At 42.9% G+C, this 15,907-nt stretch overlaps 1 protein-coding gene across 2 annotated transcripts in view; it reads left to right on the forward strand.

Moving 5' to 3' along the window:
• The window catches only part of znf598 (zinc finger protein 598), a 40,564-nt gene that overhangs the window by 10,221 nt on the left and 14,436 nt on the right, over positions 1 to 15,907 (forward strand). For both annotated transcript variants that reach the window (XR_005463337.1, XM_038819248.1), the window contains exons 6-9: positions 312 to 408; positions 1,808 to 1,986; positions 4,587 to 4,665; positions 5,752 to 6,494. Coding sequence is in view for 1 of the 2 variants with exons in the window: in XM_038819248.1 (XP_038675176.1) it covers positions 312 to 408; positions 1,808 to 1,986; positions 4,587 to 4,665; positions 5,752 to 6,494 (1,098 nt within the window). In the remaining variant the exon portion in view is untranslated. The remainder of the gene's footprint in view (positions 1 to 311; positions 409 to 1,807; positions 1,987 to 4,586; positions 4,666 to 5,751; positions 6,495 to 15,907) is intronic.

Below are 15,907 nucleotides of genomic sequence, written 5' to 3' on the forward strand. Positions count from 1 at the left end.
ATTTTGACCTGAAAAATTTTTTTGTTTTCAAGTACCCAATGTTTTTTTTCCAATTTAAGGGTCAATTGAGTGTGACCAATCTACCTACCCTGCACATCTTTGGGCTGTGGGGGTGACCCACACAGGCACGGGGAGGATGTGCAAACTCCACATGGACATGGGGCTGGGATTGAACCCGCATCCTCAGCGGCATGATACAGCAGTGCTAGCCACTGTGCCGCCCGTACAGTTTGTTGTTACAAATAATGTATCCAGGATTTTGAATTGTGGATAATGACATTTCTGCACTATGTTTTTACCTTTTTTTTCAGGCATGTTGAGTGGAGATGATTATGAAGAAGTGGATAGATTTAATAGAAGAGGTCAAAGCAGAGGGCAAAACCGCAGAGGCAGATGGAAATATAATCGGTAATGGGATGTATGGTGATTAGAAACCATTTTTGATTTAAAATATCATTTATGAAGATCTCCGTTACCACTATTTATTGCTCTCATTTCAAACTTGCTGCGTTCTGAGCATTGTCAATATACTGGGTCTTAAGACCTTTTATGCTTTCTGTACTTTATGCTTCAGTTGTCTGTTTATTAAAGCTAGTATAGGGACTGAAGTCATTAGTTACCTTTTCATTCTCTTGATATTGATAGTGTGAGATGCAGATGCAATTATTTTTGCATTAGTCTTGTGATACTGGACCAATTGTTATTCAAAATTATTCCTGACGTGCTGTAACTTCTGCATACCATCCTTTACGTCTCATTCTAATAACTAATTTTTGACAGAAACAGGTGTTTACTCAATAGTTAACTGCTTCACTAAGCTTCTTGAATAAATGATCCAAATTGAGAAGTGTTGACTAAGAACTTTTGATTTAGCCAGTTATAATTCAGTAGTGTTCACTGTCTTACCCTGGATCTCTTTCACTTTTGGTTCTACGTCATCATCAAATAGTTCAGTTCCACTCTCAGATTCTTCCTTCTGCAGATGCTACTCTTCTCCAGTTTCCTATTTGTCTTAATTTTGCACATTGGTTCTTTCTCTTGAAATACTTGCCCTGGTGAGACTATCGCTGGGCCTGTGAAGTGGTTCACTGCAAAGTATTGGTGCACAGACATCTGGTTGGAATACTCGGATATCCTCTCTAGGCTCAGACATACTTGTGCTTGGTGGCTGTATCCTTTCCCATTAAACTTCCCAACATAATTTAGCTAAAATGTTGGGAATTTTAACTCAGATTTGCATTCTTTGTTGTAATGTGGAGTATCCTTCCAGCTTTGACAGAGTCATCTGCACTTGAAACGTAAGCTCTTTTCTCTCCCTACAGATGCTGCCAGACCTGCTGAGATTTTCCAGCATTTTCTCTTTGGGGTCCTTCTCAAGGTCCAGATTGAAATTGGGTTGGTAATCAGAAATGGATGATACTTATCCTGTGCCATCCTCATTTAACTTGCTCGATAGGTTTGGGCAAACCAGTAGTGAACCGTTTTGAATAGATGCTGATTTTGTGTTCGAGGAGAGTTGAATCAACCTTGGTCTCTTATCATTGAAAATGGGTGGTGGTAGAATCTTATTCTTTGGCAAAATGCTTTAAATGATGAGAACCAGTGATCTCAGCAATAAAACTTGAGCATACCAACTGATTTCAAAGGGATGGATTAAGTCATAACCATATGGATGATGCACAAAATAGTTATATTGTTCCCATGAAATGCAAATTATTCTAAAACCCAGTTGAAGGGTTGGGTGTCTGAATTATTTTATTATCAGTATATCTGCTTTGTAACTAAATGATGGTGCTTTGGTTTATAGGGAGGAGGAAGATCGGGATGTTGCTGCAGCTGTTCGAGCATCTATAGCAGCACGAAGGCAAGAGGAAAAGAAGCAAGCTGCTTCAAAAAAAGAAACTGATGATGGTAAAAATAGCCAGAGTGAAAAGGAGACGGATGACAATGCTAAGAATATGGTTAGAACATCTAGTGAAACTGCAGGTTTGTATTAGTTTTGCTCCTGCTTACTGTAGGACAAAGACAAGATACGTTCAAGATTCAGGCGTATGTCTGGTTTTAAAATTACCAGTACCATTTACAGATTTTACTACTGATTGGGGGCCTGACATTAACTGGGATCCATCCCGAGTGGGGATAATGACAGGTCAGAGGGTGGAAATCTTGCAGCAAATAACTCACCACCTGACTTCCCAAAGCCTGTCTGTCATCTTCAAGGCACACGTCAGGAGTGTGATGGAATATTTCCACTTACCTGGTTGAGTGCATTCCAACAACATTCAAGACGCTTGACATCATCGAGCATACAGCAGCCTGCCACCCCTTCCACCCAAACGGGCTCGTGGCAGCAGTGTGTACGATATACAAGTTGCACAGCAATAACCATCAAGGCTCCTTCCATAGCACCATCCAAACCTGCTACCTTTACAACCAAGAAGGACAAGGGCAGTAGTTGCATGGGAGCACCACCACCTACAAGTTTCCTTCCCAAATGACATGCCTTTGCCATTGGAACTATATTGGCATTCTTCATTGGCGCTGGCTCAAAATCCAGGAAATCCCATCACATGGACTGCAGCAGTTCGAGAGAGTGGCTCACCACCACCATTTCAAAGGCATTTAGCAATGGGCAATGGCCTGTGAAGGAATAACACAAAAACAGAATTTTGCTTGGGGAGAAGTTCTGATTGACAAATTTGATCGAATTCTTTAATGTAACAATAGACTTGTTGGGCAGGGCAAGTTTCATGCATAGCACATTTTCTTAAAACCTTTGAAGATCGAAGTCATGGGATAATGAGGGTTTCTGAAGTGGGTAAAAGGGTGATTAACTCATAGAATATAAAGGGCAGCTGTTTATGACAATTATGCCTTTGCCATCAGTGGGTGGTCATTTTTTAGCATGTCAAAATGGGGTAGGGGTCAGGTTTAATTTTGCTGATACTCACCTGCTTGAGGTTACAAATATTAAATAGAAATATGGGGCAAAATAAAGGAGGGGTCTGCATAAAGAAGCCAGCTGGCTTTGGTCTTTGCTAATGTTGAATACTGCATGGTAATGATGTTGGGGAAAGAAAATTGCTGGCCGAGATACAGGCTAATAAGCAAGGCGATGGTTACTTGCTGAAGGATGACTGATACTTCAGTACATTGTTACAACAGTAAAGAACATAAATTAGCTTATTCCGTGTGTTGCTCGAGACCTCGTACAAAGCTTCGAAGTGATGAGCCTGTGTAAAACATTGATCTGCCATATCTGGAGTTCTCTGGCCAATTCTGATTACCTACTCAAATGGGTGCATCCTGAGATGGAAGAGCATTTAGTGAAGGAAGGCTAAATTGAATTTGAACCTGAGATACAAGGAGAAAGTTCAGAAACGTAGAAGAATCAGGTGGACCACAATAGCTTTTTGCAAGTTGCATGTTTCTACAGAAGGTTCCAGCCCACTGTCTCCCTCTGCAGCAAGCGTGATACAAATGGCCAGAGCCATTGTTTATCTCTGATGCTGTTAGAGGTGTCTGATTACTAGCGTGCTAATAGTGGCAACTTCTGACTGGCTGTTGATGCTCTGCATCTTGGGTCCTTCATCCTGACGGGCAAGAGAAATTTAGTCACTTTTGTGTAATTATCTCCATTTCTTGAACTAATAGTAAATCTCCTTTCTCCTGCTCCATGTAACTTAAGTCTGGTAGATTTTTTGATTAGGGGTTCACCTGCAATTATTTGAGATATTCCTGGGCACTCCATGTCCTACTTGCAAAAGAAAAAGTGCTGGCCGTAGAAAGGAAAGACTAATCATTGCAAAGCTGATAACAACCTAAGGGATGCGTTATCATTGGTTAACATACAGGGAAATTGAGAAACTGGTTGAGAAGTTCAAAATTTGAACTTGACTCCAGTTTGGAAACTGAAATGGGGTTTATAAAATAATTCCTATGTTTTGATTATCTGCTATTTAAAATGACTGGCACTATACGAGCAGTACTCCTGAGGGAAGAGAAGTGTTTTCATCTGTAGATTGAATCTAGTGATGCATGTGCATATTTAGAAAATTAACTGACATTGGAGGCCCTTGCACTTTGAGGATTTGGATTTAAATGGAAGAATTTCCCTCTGATAGCTGTAAGATTCCTATGTGCAGTCTCAAAAACTTTCTGGTGCGTTTGTGTAAATTTCACAGAATTGCTTACGAGTTGATACAAAACTAATCTCTCGCTGTGTCTCATTGGTTATCAAAAAACGGGTGGGTGGGCAATGTAGTGGGGTGTATTGTTCGTTGTGGAGGAAGTTTTATTTTCCTTCTGACTTGTGGAATTAGTCCAGGAAGGTAAGTGCTTTATTTTGTCTGCTTTGAATTTCCTAACCTTGACGAGGTGGTTTTGTTATTTGGGTTGGGGGGACTTTATAGTGTTCTATAACATTGTAAAATGCGACCTTTGGAACGTGATCACACTAAGGTAGCTTGTGAAAATTCTAGCAAGTGTGACTATGTACTCGTGTTTTAATCATTATTGGATTTATTTCAAATTAAGTTTACTGTGGAGATGTGAGTAAATTCGATTTAATTTGCCCTTATTTAAAGGTACCAAAGAGGCTGTTAAAGGTTCTTCAAAGCAAGAGAATTTTCAAGTACTGGGTGCAACTGCTCCACCTAATCCAAGGTATATAACTGAAATTCTGCAATTTGTAAAATAAATTTTTTTTGATGGTTTGTATATAATTAATTGAAGATACCATGATGCTTTTATTCTGGTGAATATTGCTCACCACCACCTTGAGGGCAATAAGGGTTGGGCAATAAATGCTGTCCTGGCCAGCGATACCACGTTCTGTGAAAGAATTTTTTTAAAATGCATATACCATCTACAAGGTGCATTGCAGGAATACACCCAGGCCCCTTAGCATCTTCCAAACCCACGACTGCTACCATCTAGAAGGAAGAGGACAACAGATACATGGGAACAACACCTGGAAATTCCCCTCAAAGCCACTCACCATCCTGACTTGGAAATATATTGCTGTTCCTTCGTTGTCGCTAGGTCAGAAACCGGGAACTTCCTCCCGAATAGCACTGAGGGTGCACCTACACCTCGGTAGTAGTTTAAGAAGGCAGTTCGTCACCGCCTTCTCGAGAGCAATTGGAGATGGGCAGTAAATGTTGGCCTAGTCAGGGAAGCCACGTCCCTTTAATGAATTTTTAAAATATTTCTGTTGTAGTTTAGCAACAATGAGACTGGTTGCTTTGGTATTTCAAAAGGGAAAAACAGTACAAAATTGGAGGTTTTTTAAAAAGGGACGATAGCAGGATATACTCCTTTGGATTCAATTTTCAAATAAAAGTTGAATACGAAGAGGTTCCAAACTGATCTGCCAACTTTGTACTTTGGGTTTTTAAGTTGGGCAGTTTACCTTTTGATAGGTCAGAAGTTGATCTCTGTATTGCTTAAGCGTTCGAGATAGGAAACTATATACAGTAGGTAGACAATCAGTGTGGAGAAAATTATTTTTGAACTTCTGTGAACAATGCTAATTCCATTATGATGTGCTGCTTTTTCTTTCTATATTTTCATGGTTTAATTTCCTTCTCCTGTTTATTACACAAGACCAAAACCATTGATATTCTCCAGTATCATATTTCAAGTCCTTCAAATTTGAGATACAAATGTTGGTTTGGCAGCATGTGTACTCAGGCTATGTAGCTTTTTCTAAGTATACATTTGCTGACACGTGTTCATTATTTTTGGCAGCTCTAATCATTTGGTTCCTGTTCGCTTAAATGAAGAGGAGTTCCCCAGTTTACCTGCTTCAGCACATGGAAGTACCACAGGCCTTACGCCAACTTATACTTCCGCAGCCAAGAAAAAGACTACTTTTCAAGAAGAGGACTTTCCTGCCCTTGTGTCTAAAATTAAACAGAAGAAACCCTCCATGTCTACATCTGGATCTGCATGGACTACTGTTCCTGGTAAAAGTGTTTTGAAAACTGTCCATTCCAGCAGCAACAATTCTAACCAAGCTGTTAAGAAATCTTTACCAACCCACAGTAGCAAAACAAAAGCAAAAAATAAAGCTGCTCTGAAATCTGATGAGGAGGAAGAGGATGATGGTGGCGGGTTGACAGCTCAGGAGTTCAGAAGTGCACCAACAATGTTGGATATTTCTTCCTTGTTAACTACTTCAGCACAGACTGTCTCTAAAGTTGGTAAAAAGAAAAAGATCGGTGGTGAAAAGCAAAATTCGTCGCCAGCTCCAGAGAGCGATACTATAATAAATAAAGCTCAAAAAGAGAATGTTCCAGAAATTAAACAAAGTATACCAGTCACTAGTGTGTTGAATGGTCACACTGACAAACTATGCACTGAAAACGCAAGTGTATGTACACTAAAGGAACCACCAGGTTTTAAGAAACCTGAAGATGGTCCAAGTCCTTTACCAGAAGAGGACTTTCCTGCACTAGGGAATCCAGTTTTACCAAAAATGCCACCTCCAGGTAAGAATTCTAGGAATGATGGTGCTGAACTCTGTTGACATTCCTGTATGTAAGGAAACTTGGAAATGTATTGGACTTGGAATGATCTGTTTCTGGTACTGCCTAGAATTATTATCCTCGGGCATAGTTTTTAACTTGAGACAAAGGGAGCTTGTAAGAAATGGCTAGTGTTCTTAAATGATCATATCTCTTCCCGGTATTATATAATGGCAGCCACCGACAAAGATGACAACCCTTTCTGGGCTATACAAGTCGGGCAAGAATTGAAATGTGGTAGTTAAACTGAACTTGTGGACGACAATGTATAGAATCTACACACAGAAACAAGCTATTTGCCCCAACCAGCTCATTCCGATATTTATGCTCTACTTCCCATCTTTTCTCATCTAACTCTCTCATTGTTACCCTCTATTCCCTTCTCCCTCATATACTTGTACAGCTTCACCTTGAATGCATCTTTCCAATTCACTTTGCGGGCAGCACGGTAGCATAGTGGTTAGCACAGTTGCTTCACAGCTCCAGGGTTCCAGGTTCAATTCCCGGCTGGGTCTTCTGTGTGCAGTCCGCACGTCCTCCCTGTGTCTGCGTGGGTTTCCTCCGGGTGCTCCGGTTACCTCCCACAGTCCAAAGATGTGCAGGTTAGGTGGATTGGCCATGCTAAATTACCCTTAGTGTAAAAAAAAAATGTTAATTGGGGTTACTGGGTTACGAGGATAGGGTAGATGTGTAGGCTTCAGGAGGGTGCTCTTTGTAAGGGCTGGTGCAGACTTGATGAGCCAAATGGCCTCCTTACACACTATAAATTCAATGATTCAACTGCCCTCTGGTGAGTTCAACGTTCTTGCCACTCTGGGTAAAGAAACTTCTCCTGAATGCGCACATGGATTTCTTTGTGACCATCTTCTATTGATCAGTTTGAGTTTATGATCATCCCCACAAGAGGAAACATTCTCTCTGTGGCCATTCTATCCAAACCTTTAAACCAATAAAAATCTTTATTAGTGTCACAAGTAGGCTTACATTAACACTGCAATGAAGTTACTGTGAAAATCTCCTAGTAGCCACTCTACGCACCTGTTCGGGTACACAGAGGGAGAATGCAGAATGTCCAATTCACCTAATAAGCACGTCTTTTGGCAGTTATGGGAGGAAACCGGAGCACCCGGATGAAATCCAAGCAGGGAGAACATGCCCAGTCCACACAGACAGTGACCCAAGCCGGGAATCGAACCTGGGTTACTGGCGCTGTAACGCAACACTGCTACCACTGAGCTACCGTGCCACCCTAATCTGGTCACCCTCAACCTATCCTCAGCAGAAAAGCTACCCAGCCTGTATATCGTTTCCTGAATAGGTATACCAATGCATTTCTGGTGTCATCCTTGCAAATCCTTTCTGCATCCTCTGCAATGCCCCTATCATTTTAATAATATGGCAACCAGAACTGCATGTAGTAGTATGGTCGAACCAAGGTTTAGGACACCGTCACATTTTATTCTATCCCCAAAGGATTAAATCTTAATTGTTAATTGCTTTCTTTTGTACCTTTTGCTAACCAAGGTTTAGCACACCGTCACCACATTTAGTTCTACCCCCAAAGGATTAAATCTTAATTCTTGATTGCTTTCTTTTGTAGCCTAGTTAAGATGTGTCACAATCTCTCAATGTTTGGTGTATTTGCACTCCGATCCCTTTGTTCCTCTATGCAACCGAGTAATAAGTGGCCCTCCTATTCTTCCTACCAAAATATACTACCACAGATTCATGTATTGAGCCTAATTAGCCAATTATATGCCCATTCTAGAAGTTTATTAATGTCCTGGAATTTGTTGGAATCCTGATCAGCAGTGACTATCCCCAATCGCTCAAATTTGTAAATTGTTTTTGATTCCAAAGTCTAAATCATTAATGTAAATTGTGATATGTTTGTATGGAGACACTATGCATTCGCTCAAATAAGCAGGACAGGTGTTACGGTGTTGGTACCTGAAGTGTTTTTGTTTTACTCTAATCCCCAGAGAGAGATGAACTTTTAGCGTATTTATTTTTACTCCTTGATCAGTCTTGCCCTTGTGTTTCTATACATGGACTTGTTAAATAATTGGTAGGTTTAAAATTTACTAACTTCGAGCAAAGGATTTAAATATGTTCATTTGGCTTAGTTAATAACTTTGCATTAGATCTGTTTTATATTGCAAAATATGGACAGACTCGAGAATACCAAATCTGAAAATACTGACCATGCTCAACTAGGTCATCCTTGCAATGTTAGATGTGATTCCAAGATTGGACAACATTTGCTTGACAATTCCAGTTGTGCTAAGAATTGCACTAACAGCCAATTTAAGATTTGCAGTGTGGCTCACTTCTGCATGCTGGAGGCTACATATATTCATACTTGGTGCAGTCCTTTGCATATAAAAGGAACATGACCACGCATTGTGTCTTTTTTAACTAAACCAAAACTTGGGGGACAGGTACCTGGAAAAAAAAATGAAATGAAAATCACTTATTGTCACAAGTAGGCTTCAAATGAAGTTACTGTGAAAAGCCCCTAGTCGCCACATTTTGGCTGTTCAGGGAGGCTGGTACGGGAATTGAACCGTGCTGCTGGCCCACCTTGTTCTCCTTTCAAACCAGCGATTTAGCCCCTGTGCTAAACCAGCCCCCTGGTTCATTCCCCAAGACAATGGGTTGACCAATCAGCCTGTTTGCCTGGTTTGAATTTTTTTTTAAGGTTTAGCAGTTAACTGTTCCCTGGTGCATTCTGTCTGGCAATGCCTCCACCAGTCAGTCTACTTGCCAAACACCACCACTTCACACAGTAATAAATTGGTGTGCCTTTCGAGATTTGGTATTCTTATGAATCTGTCCCAATGAGTGCAGGACTGAAATCTTCAGCCACATGTTGTTTTTCCAGCAGTGCTCAAGTTCTGTACCACCAAACAATTACATGTTCTTTTCTTGACGATTCTGACTGGTTATACAAGGAACAAAGACAAGTACAGCACAGGAAAATGCCCTTCTGCCCTCCAAGCCTGTGCCGACCATGCTGCCCGTCTAAACTGCACTTCGGGCGACTATATCCCTCTATTCCCATCCTATTCATGTATTTGTCAAGATGCCCCTTAAACGTCACTATCATCCCTGCTTCCACCACCACCTCCAGCAGCGAGTTCCAGGCACCTACTACCCTCTGTGTTTTTTTAAAAACAAACTTGCCTCGTACATCTCTAAACCTTGCCCCTCGCACCTTAAGCCTATGCTCCCTAGTAATTGACCCCTCTACCCTGGGAAAAAGCCTCTGACAATCCACTCAGTCTGTGCCCCATATAATTTTGTAGACCTCTATCGGGTCGCCCCTGAACCTCCGCCGTTCCAGTGAGAACAAACCGAGTTTATTCATCCTCCTCATAGCTGATGCCCTCCATAACAGGCAACATCCTGGTAAATCTCTTCTGCACCCTCTCTAAAGTCTCCACGTTCTTCTGGTAGTGTGGCGACCAGAATTGAACACTATACTCCAAGTGTGGCCTAACTACGGTTCTGTACAGCTGCAATATGACCTGCCAATTTTTATACTGAATGCCCCGGCCAATGAAGACAAGTATGCCTTGTTGACTACCTTCTCCATCTATGAAATGAAATGAAAATCGCTTATTGTCACGAGTAGGCTTCAATGAAGTTACTGTGAAAAGCCCCTAGTCGCCACATTCCGGCGCCTGTCTGGAGGCTGGTACGGGAATCGAACCGTGCTGCTGGCCTGCTTGGTCTGCTTTTAAAAGCCAGTGATTTAGCCTGGTGAGCTAAACCAGAGACCTGTGGACCTTTCAGTGACCTGTGGACCTGTACATCTAGATCCCTCTGACTGTCAATACTCTTGAGGGTTCTACCATTCACTGTATATTCCCTACCTGCATTAGGCCTTCCAAAATGCATACCTCACGTTTGTCCGGATTAAACTCCATATGCCATCTCTCCGCCCAAGTCTCAAAACGATCTAAATCCTGGTGTACCCTCTTGACGGTCCTCATCGCTATCCACAATTCCACCAACCTTTGTGCCATCTGCAAACTTACTAATCAGACCAGTTACATTTTCCTCCAAATCATTTATAGATACGACGAACAGCAAAGGTCCCAGTACTGATCCCTGCGCAACACCACTCGTCACAGCCCTCCAATCAGAGAAGCACCCTTCCATTGCTACTCTCTGCCTTCTATGACCTAGCCAGTTCTGTATCCACCTTGCCAGCTCACCCCTGATCCCGTCTGACTTCACCTTTTGTACCAGTCTGCCATGTTGTCCATAAAGACAACAGCCACTGCCCTACCTGCATCAATCATCTTTGTGACCGTAAAACTCGTTAGTGAGACACGGCCTCCCCTTCACAAAACCGTGCTGCCTCTCGCCAATACGTCCATTTGCTTCCAAATGGGAGTAGATCCTGTCTCGAAGAATTCTCTCCAGTTATTTCCCTACCACTGACGTAAGACTCACCGGCCTGTAGTTCCCTGGATTATCCTTGCTACCCTTCTTAAACAAAGGAACAACATTGGCTATTCTCCAGGACATCACCTGAAGACAGTGAGGATCCAAAGATTTCTGTCAAGGCCTCAGCAATTTCCTCTCTAACCTCTTTCAGTATTCTGGGGTAGAGCCCAGCAGGCCCTGGGGACTTTCAAGACGCCCAACACCATATCTTTTTGGATCTCAATGTGACCCAGGCTATCTGCACACCCTTCTCCAGACTCTGCATCCACCAATCTCTTTGGTGAATACTGATGCAAAGTATTCATTTAATACTTTGCCGATTTCCTCTGGCTCCGCACATACATTCACTCGCCTGTCCTTCAGTGGGCCAACCCTTTCCCTGGCTACCCTCTTTTATGTACGTGTAAAAAGCCTTGGTATTTTCCTGAACTCTATTTGCCAATGACTTTTCATGACCCCTTTTAGCCCTCCTGACTCCTTGTTTAAGTTCCTTCCCACTTTCCTTTTATTCCACACGGGCTTCGTCTGTTCCCAGCCTTCTAGCTCTGACAAATGCCTCCTTTTATTTTTTTTGAAGAGGCCTACAATATCTCTCGTTATCCAAGGGTCCCGAAATTTGGCGTATTTATCCTTCTTCCACGCAGGAACATACAGGTGCTGAATTCCTTTCAAATGACATTTGAAAGCATCCCACATGTCAGATGTTGATTTACCCTCAAACATCCGCCCCCAATCTAGGCTCTTCAGTTCCTGCCTAATATTGTTATAATTAGCCCCCCGCCCCCAAATTTAGCACATTCACCCTAGGACCACCCTTATCTTTGTCCACCAGCACTTTAAAACTTACTGAATTGTGGTCACTGTTCCCAAAATGCTCCCCTCCTGAAACTTCTACCACCTGGCCGGGCTCATTCCCCAATACCAGGTCCAGTATAGCCCCTTCCCTAGTTGAATTATCGATATATTGTTTTAAGAAACCCCCGTGGATGCTCCATACAAACTCTGCCCCGTCCAAACCCCTAGCACTAAGTGAGTCCCAGTCAATATTGGGGAAGTTGAAGTCTCCCATCACTACAACCCTGTTGCTTTTACTCCTTTCCAAAATTTGTCTACCTATCTGCTCCTCTACTGCTGGCTTTTTGGTGGCCTGTAGTAAACCCGCAACATTGTGACTGCACCCTTCTTATTCCTGATCTCTACCCATATAGCCTTGCTGCTCTCTGAGGTGTCCTCCCACAGTACAGCTGTGATATTCTCCCTAATAGCGCAACTCCTCCACCCCTTTTACACCCCCTCTATCCTGCCTGAAATATCTAAATCCTGGAATGTTTAGCTGCCAATCCTGTCCTTCCCTCCTTCCTTCAACCAGGTCTCTCTAATGGCAACAACATCATAGTTCCAAGTACTAATCCAAGCTCTTAAGTTCACCTGTTTTACCTGTTATACTTCTTGCGTTAAAACATAGGCCACCAGTCCCGCTGTTTTCAGCAACATCTCCCTGTTTGCTCTTCCTCAGAGCCATACTAGCCCTATTCCCTAGTTCTCCCTCAATCTTTTCACCTTCTGACCTATTGCTCCGGTACCCATCCCCCGCCATACTAGTTTAAACCCTCCTGTGTGACACTAGCAAACCTCGCAGCCAGGATATTTATGCCTCTCCAGTTTAGATGCAACCCGTCCTTATACAGGTCACACCTGCCCCGGAAGAGCTCCCAGTGGTCCTAATAACGGAAACCCTCCCTCCTACACCAGCTGTTCCGCCACGTGTTTAGCTGCTCTATCTTCCTATTTCTAGTCTCAATGGCATGTGGGACAGGGAGTAATCCGGAGATTACAACCCTCGGGGTCCTGTCTTTTAACTTTCTGTCTAGCTCCCTGAACCCCTGCTGCTTCCTGCCTATGTCGTTAGTACCAATATAAGAACATAAGAACTAGGAGCAGGAGTAGGCCATCTGGCCCCTCGAGCCTGCTCCGCCATTCAATTAGATCATGGCTGATCTTTTGTGGACTCCGCTCCACTTTCCGGCCCGAACACCATAACCCTTAATCCCTTTATTCTTCAAAAAACTATCTATCTTTACCTTAAAAACATGTAATGAAGGAGCCTCAACTGCTTCACTGGGCAAGGAATTCCATAGATTCACAACCCTTTGGGTGAAGAAGTTCCTCCTAAACTCAGTCCTAAATCTACTTCTCCTTATTTTGAGGCTATGTCCCCTAGTTCTGCTGTCACCCGCCAGTGGAAACAACCTGCCCGCATCTATCCTATCTATTCCCTTCATAATTTTAAATGTTTCTATAAGATCCCCCCTCATCCTTCTAAATTCCAACGAGTACAGTCCCAGTCTACTCAACCTCTCCTCATAATCCAACCCCTTCAGCTCTGGGATTAACCTAGTGAATCTCCTCTGCACACCCTCCAGCGCCAGTACTTCCTTTCTCAAGTAAGGAGACCAAAATGACCTCTGCTTGTTCTCTTCCCCCTTCAGGATGCCAGCTACCCGTTCGGATACATCCTGGACCCTGGCACCAGAGAGGCAATATACCATCCTGGAGTCTCTTCCACATCCACAGAAGCCCCCAACTGTGCCCCTGACTATAGAGTCCCCTATGACTATTTCTCTTCTGCGCTTTGTCCCTCCCTGCTGAACATCAGAGCCAGCCGTGGTACCACTGCTCTGGCTGCTGCTGTTTTCCCCTGCTAGAATATTCCCCCCAACAGTATCCAAAGGGGTATACCTGTTTGAGAGGGGGACAACCACAGGGGATTCCTGCACTGATTGCCTGCCCCTTCTGGTGGTCACCCATCTCTCTGCCTGCACCTTGGGTGTGACCACATCTCTATAACTCCTATTTATGACACTTTCCGCCACTTGCATGTTCCTAAGTGCATCCAATTGCTGCTCCAACCAAACCACGCGGGTCTGTGAAGAGCTGCCATTGGTACACTTCCTGCAGATGTAGTCGACTCGAACGCTGAGTGACGTTTAAGCACTAATTAATTAATTAAAAATAAACACTTGAATTATTGTAAGATTGAGTTACAATTAACTATATGGCCCTGACGCTAGATGATTTTTTTTTTCTGTAAAATTAAATGCTAAATACCTATCTCTGCCCTCGAGTTTAGTACTACAATATCTAGTTACTCAATTAGATTATTTTTAGCAGTACTTTCTTTCAAATTTAACAGATTCCCAACCAGCCAATCTGGTCACAGGTTTACTATGATGTCGCTTACAGTTTCTCTTCCCCCCCCCCCCCCCCCCCCCCCCCCCCCAATACACACGCACACAATTTGAAAAGGTAATAAAAATTAAAATCACTTGCCTTCCCAAGATGCTCTCTGGTTCTCTACCTGCAGATTAACAGATATAGGCCAGAAGAAAGAACAAAACAGAAGGGAAAAAACACCTACTCCCACTCTGCTCCGAATTACCTTACTGCACCAAATTACCAAGTTCCAATTCCCAAACCGGATGTGTCTCGCTTACTCAGGCTGTGTCTCCTTCACCTGCGCGAAGGTTACAGGCTTTTTGCCCAATCACGGTAGCACATTGGTTAGCACAGATGCTTCACAGGTCCCAGGTTCGATTCCCAGCTTCTGTCTCTGCGGAGTCTGCACATTCTCCCCGTGTCTGCATGGGTTTCCTCCCGGTGCTCCGGTTTCCTCCCACAATCCAAAGATGTGCAGGGTAGATGAATTGGCCATGCTAAATTGCCCTTCGTAGGTGGGGTTACTGGGTTACAGGAAATAAAGGGGATAGGGTGGAGGCGTGGGCTTAAGTAAGGTGCTCTTTCCAAGTGCCGGTGCAGACTCGATGGGCTGAATGACCTTCTGCACGACAGATTCTATGAATCACAATTTTTAAGTGACTCTTTAAAAAATGTTTTCTGGACCTGAGCAAGACTCATTTATTACCCATACCGAGTTGCTCTGAAGTAGACTGATAGAACTGGCGGCTTTCTAGGCCACTTGAGAGGATGGTTATAAGACAACCAAGTTGCTTTATAGGTCAGACAAGCTAAGGACAGTGGGTTTCCTTTCCTAAGAGATATTTCTTAAGAGTTTTACTTTACAGGCAATCTGATGGCTCTGTGGTCAGTTTCTTGTTTTAAGGTACTTTGAATACATTGTCTCCGATGTGGCTGTCCAAGAACTAGAGTTGTTTGAAAACTGGACATTTTAGAATATGCCATGCATCCATTTTAATTGAGTTTAATCTAAAAAAATTCAGCTGACCAACTCGGTTAGGCAGTGCACTGACACGCTGTGGCGCTTTGCTGATTATCCCCATTGCCGCTTGCTCACTGATCTATTCCTGAACGGACCAATCCTTGACCCCAGCCAACCCAAAATCCAGCAAGATCTGGAATCTGACATAGCCTTGGTCCCGAGGTTGCCAGTTTTAACACGCTGTACTTCACTGAACTCTCATTCTCAAAACAGCCGTTGTGATATTTGAACTCTTTTTCTGGATTACTGGTTTCGTGGCACATTTCAGTCTTCCAAGGGAACATTGAAAGAAGCATTTAGATTTTATGACTACGTTTTTGTAATTGTATTTTTGTCTGGCAATATAATTGAATAATCTTGCTGCCCAGTGCCTGAATAAGTGTCTGCTTTTTGATCTGTAGTGATGTGAACATGGGGCTTCTGCTGCTGAATGGAAAAAAGCTTTTTAAAAGTGTATATGAGTTACTATAATGAGATGATTGGTTAACTGGTTAAACATTTGCCTTGTTTTTGGGGATGATTTGGTTGCAGCCTTCGCTTGTGTTAGGATGGTTGTGAGTTTGAACCTCAGATCAGGATTTTAGAATATGATGTAGGCTGCCATTTTAGTGGGGGTACGAAGGAAAGGTATTATTGTTGAGACGCTGTTCTTGGTCGTAAACCTGCCCTCCTTCCCTATTGA

The sequence above is a fragment of the Scyliorhinus canicula genome, chromosome 15, assembly GCF_902713615.1.
Source record: "Scyliorhinus canicula chromosome 15, sScyCan1.1, whole genome shotgun sequence".
In the NCBI taxonomy this organism is placed as follows: Eukaryota; Metazoa; Chordata; class Chondrichthyes; order Carcharhiniformes; family Scyliorhinidae; genus Scyliorhinus; species Scyliorhinus canicula.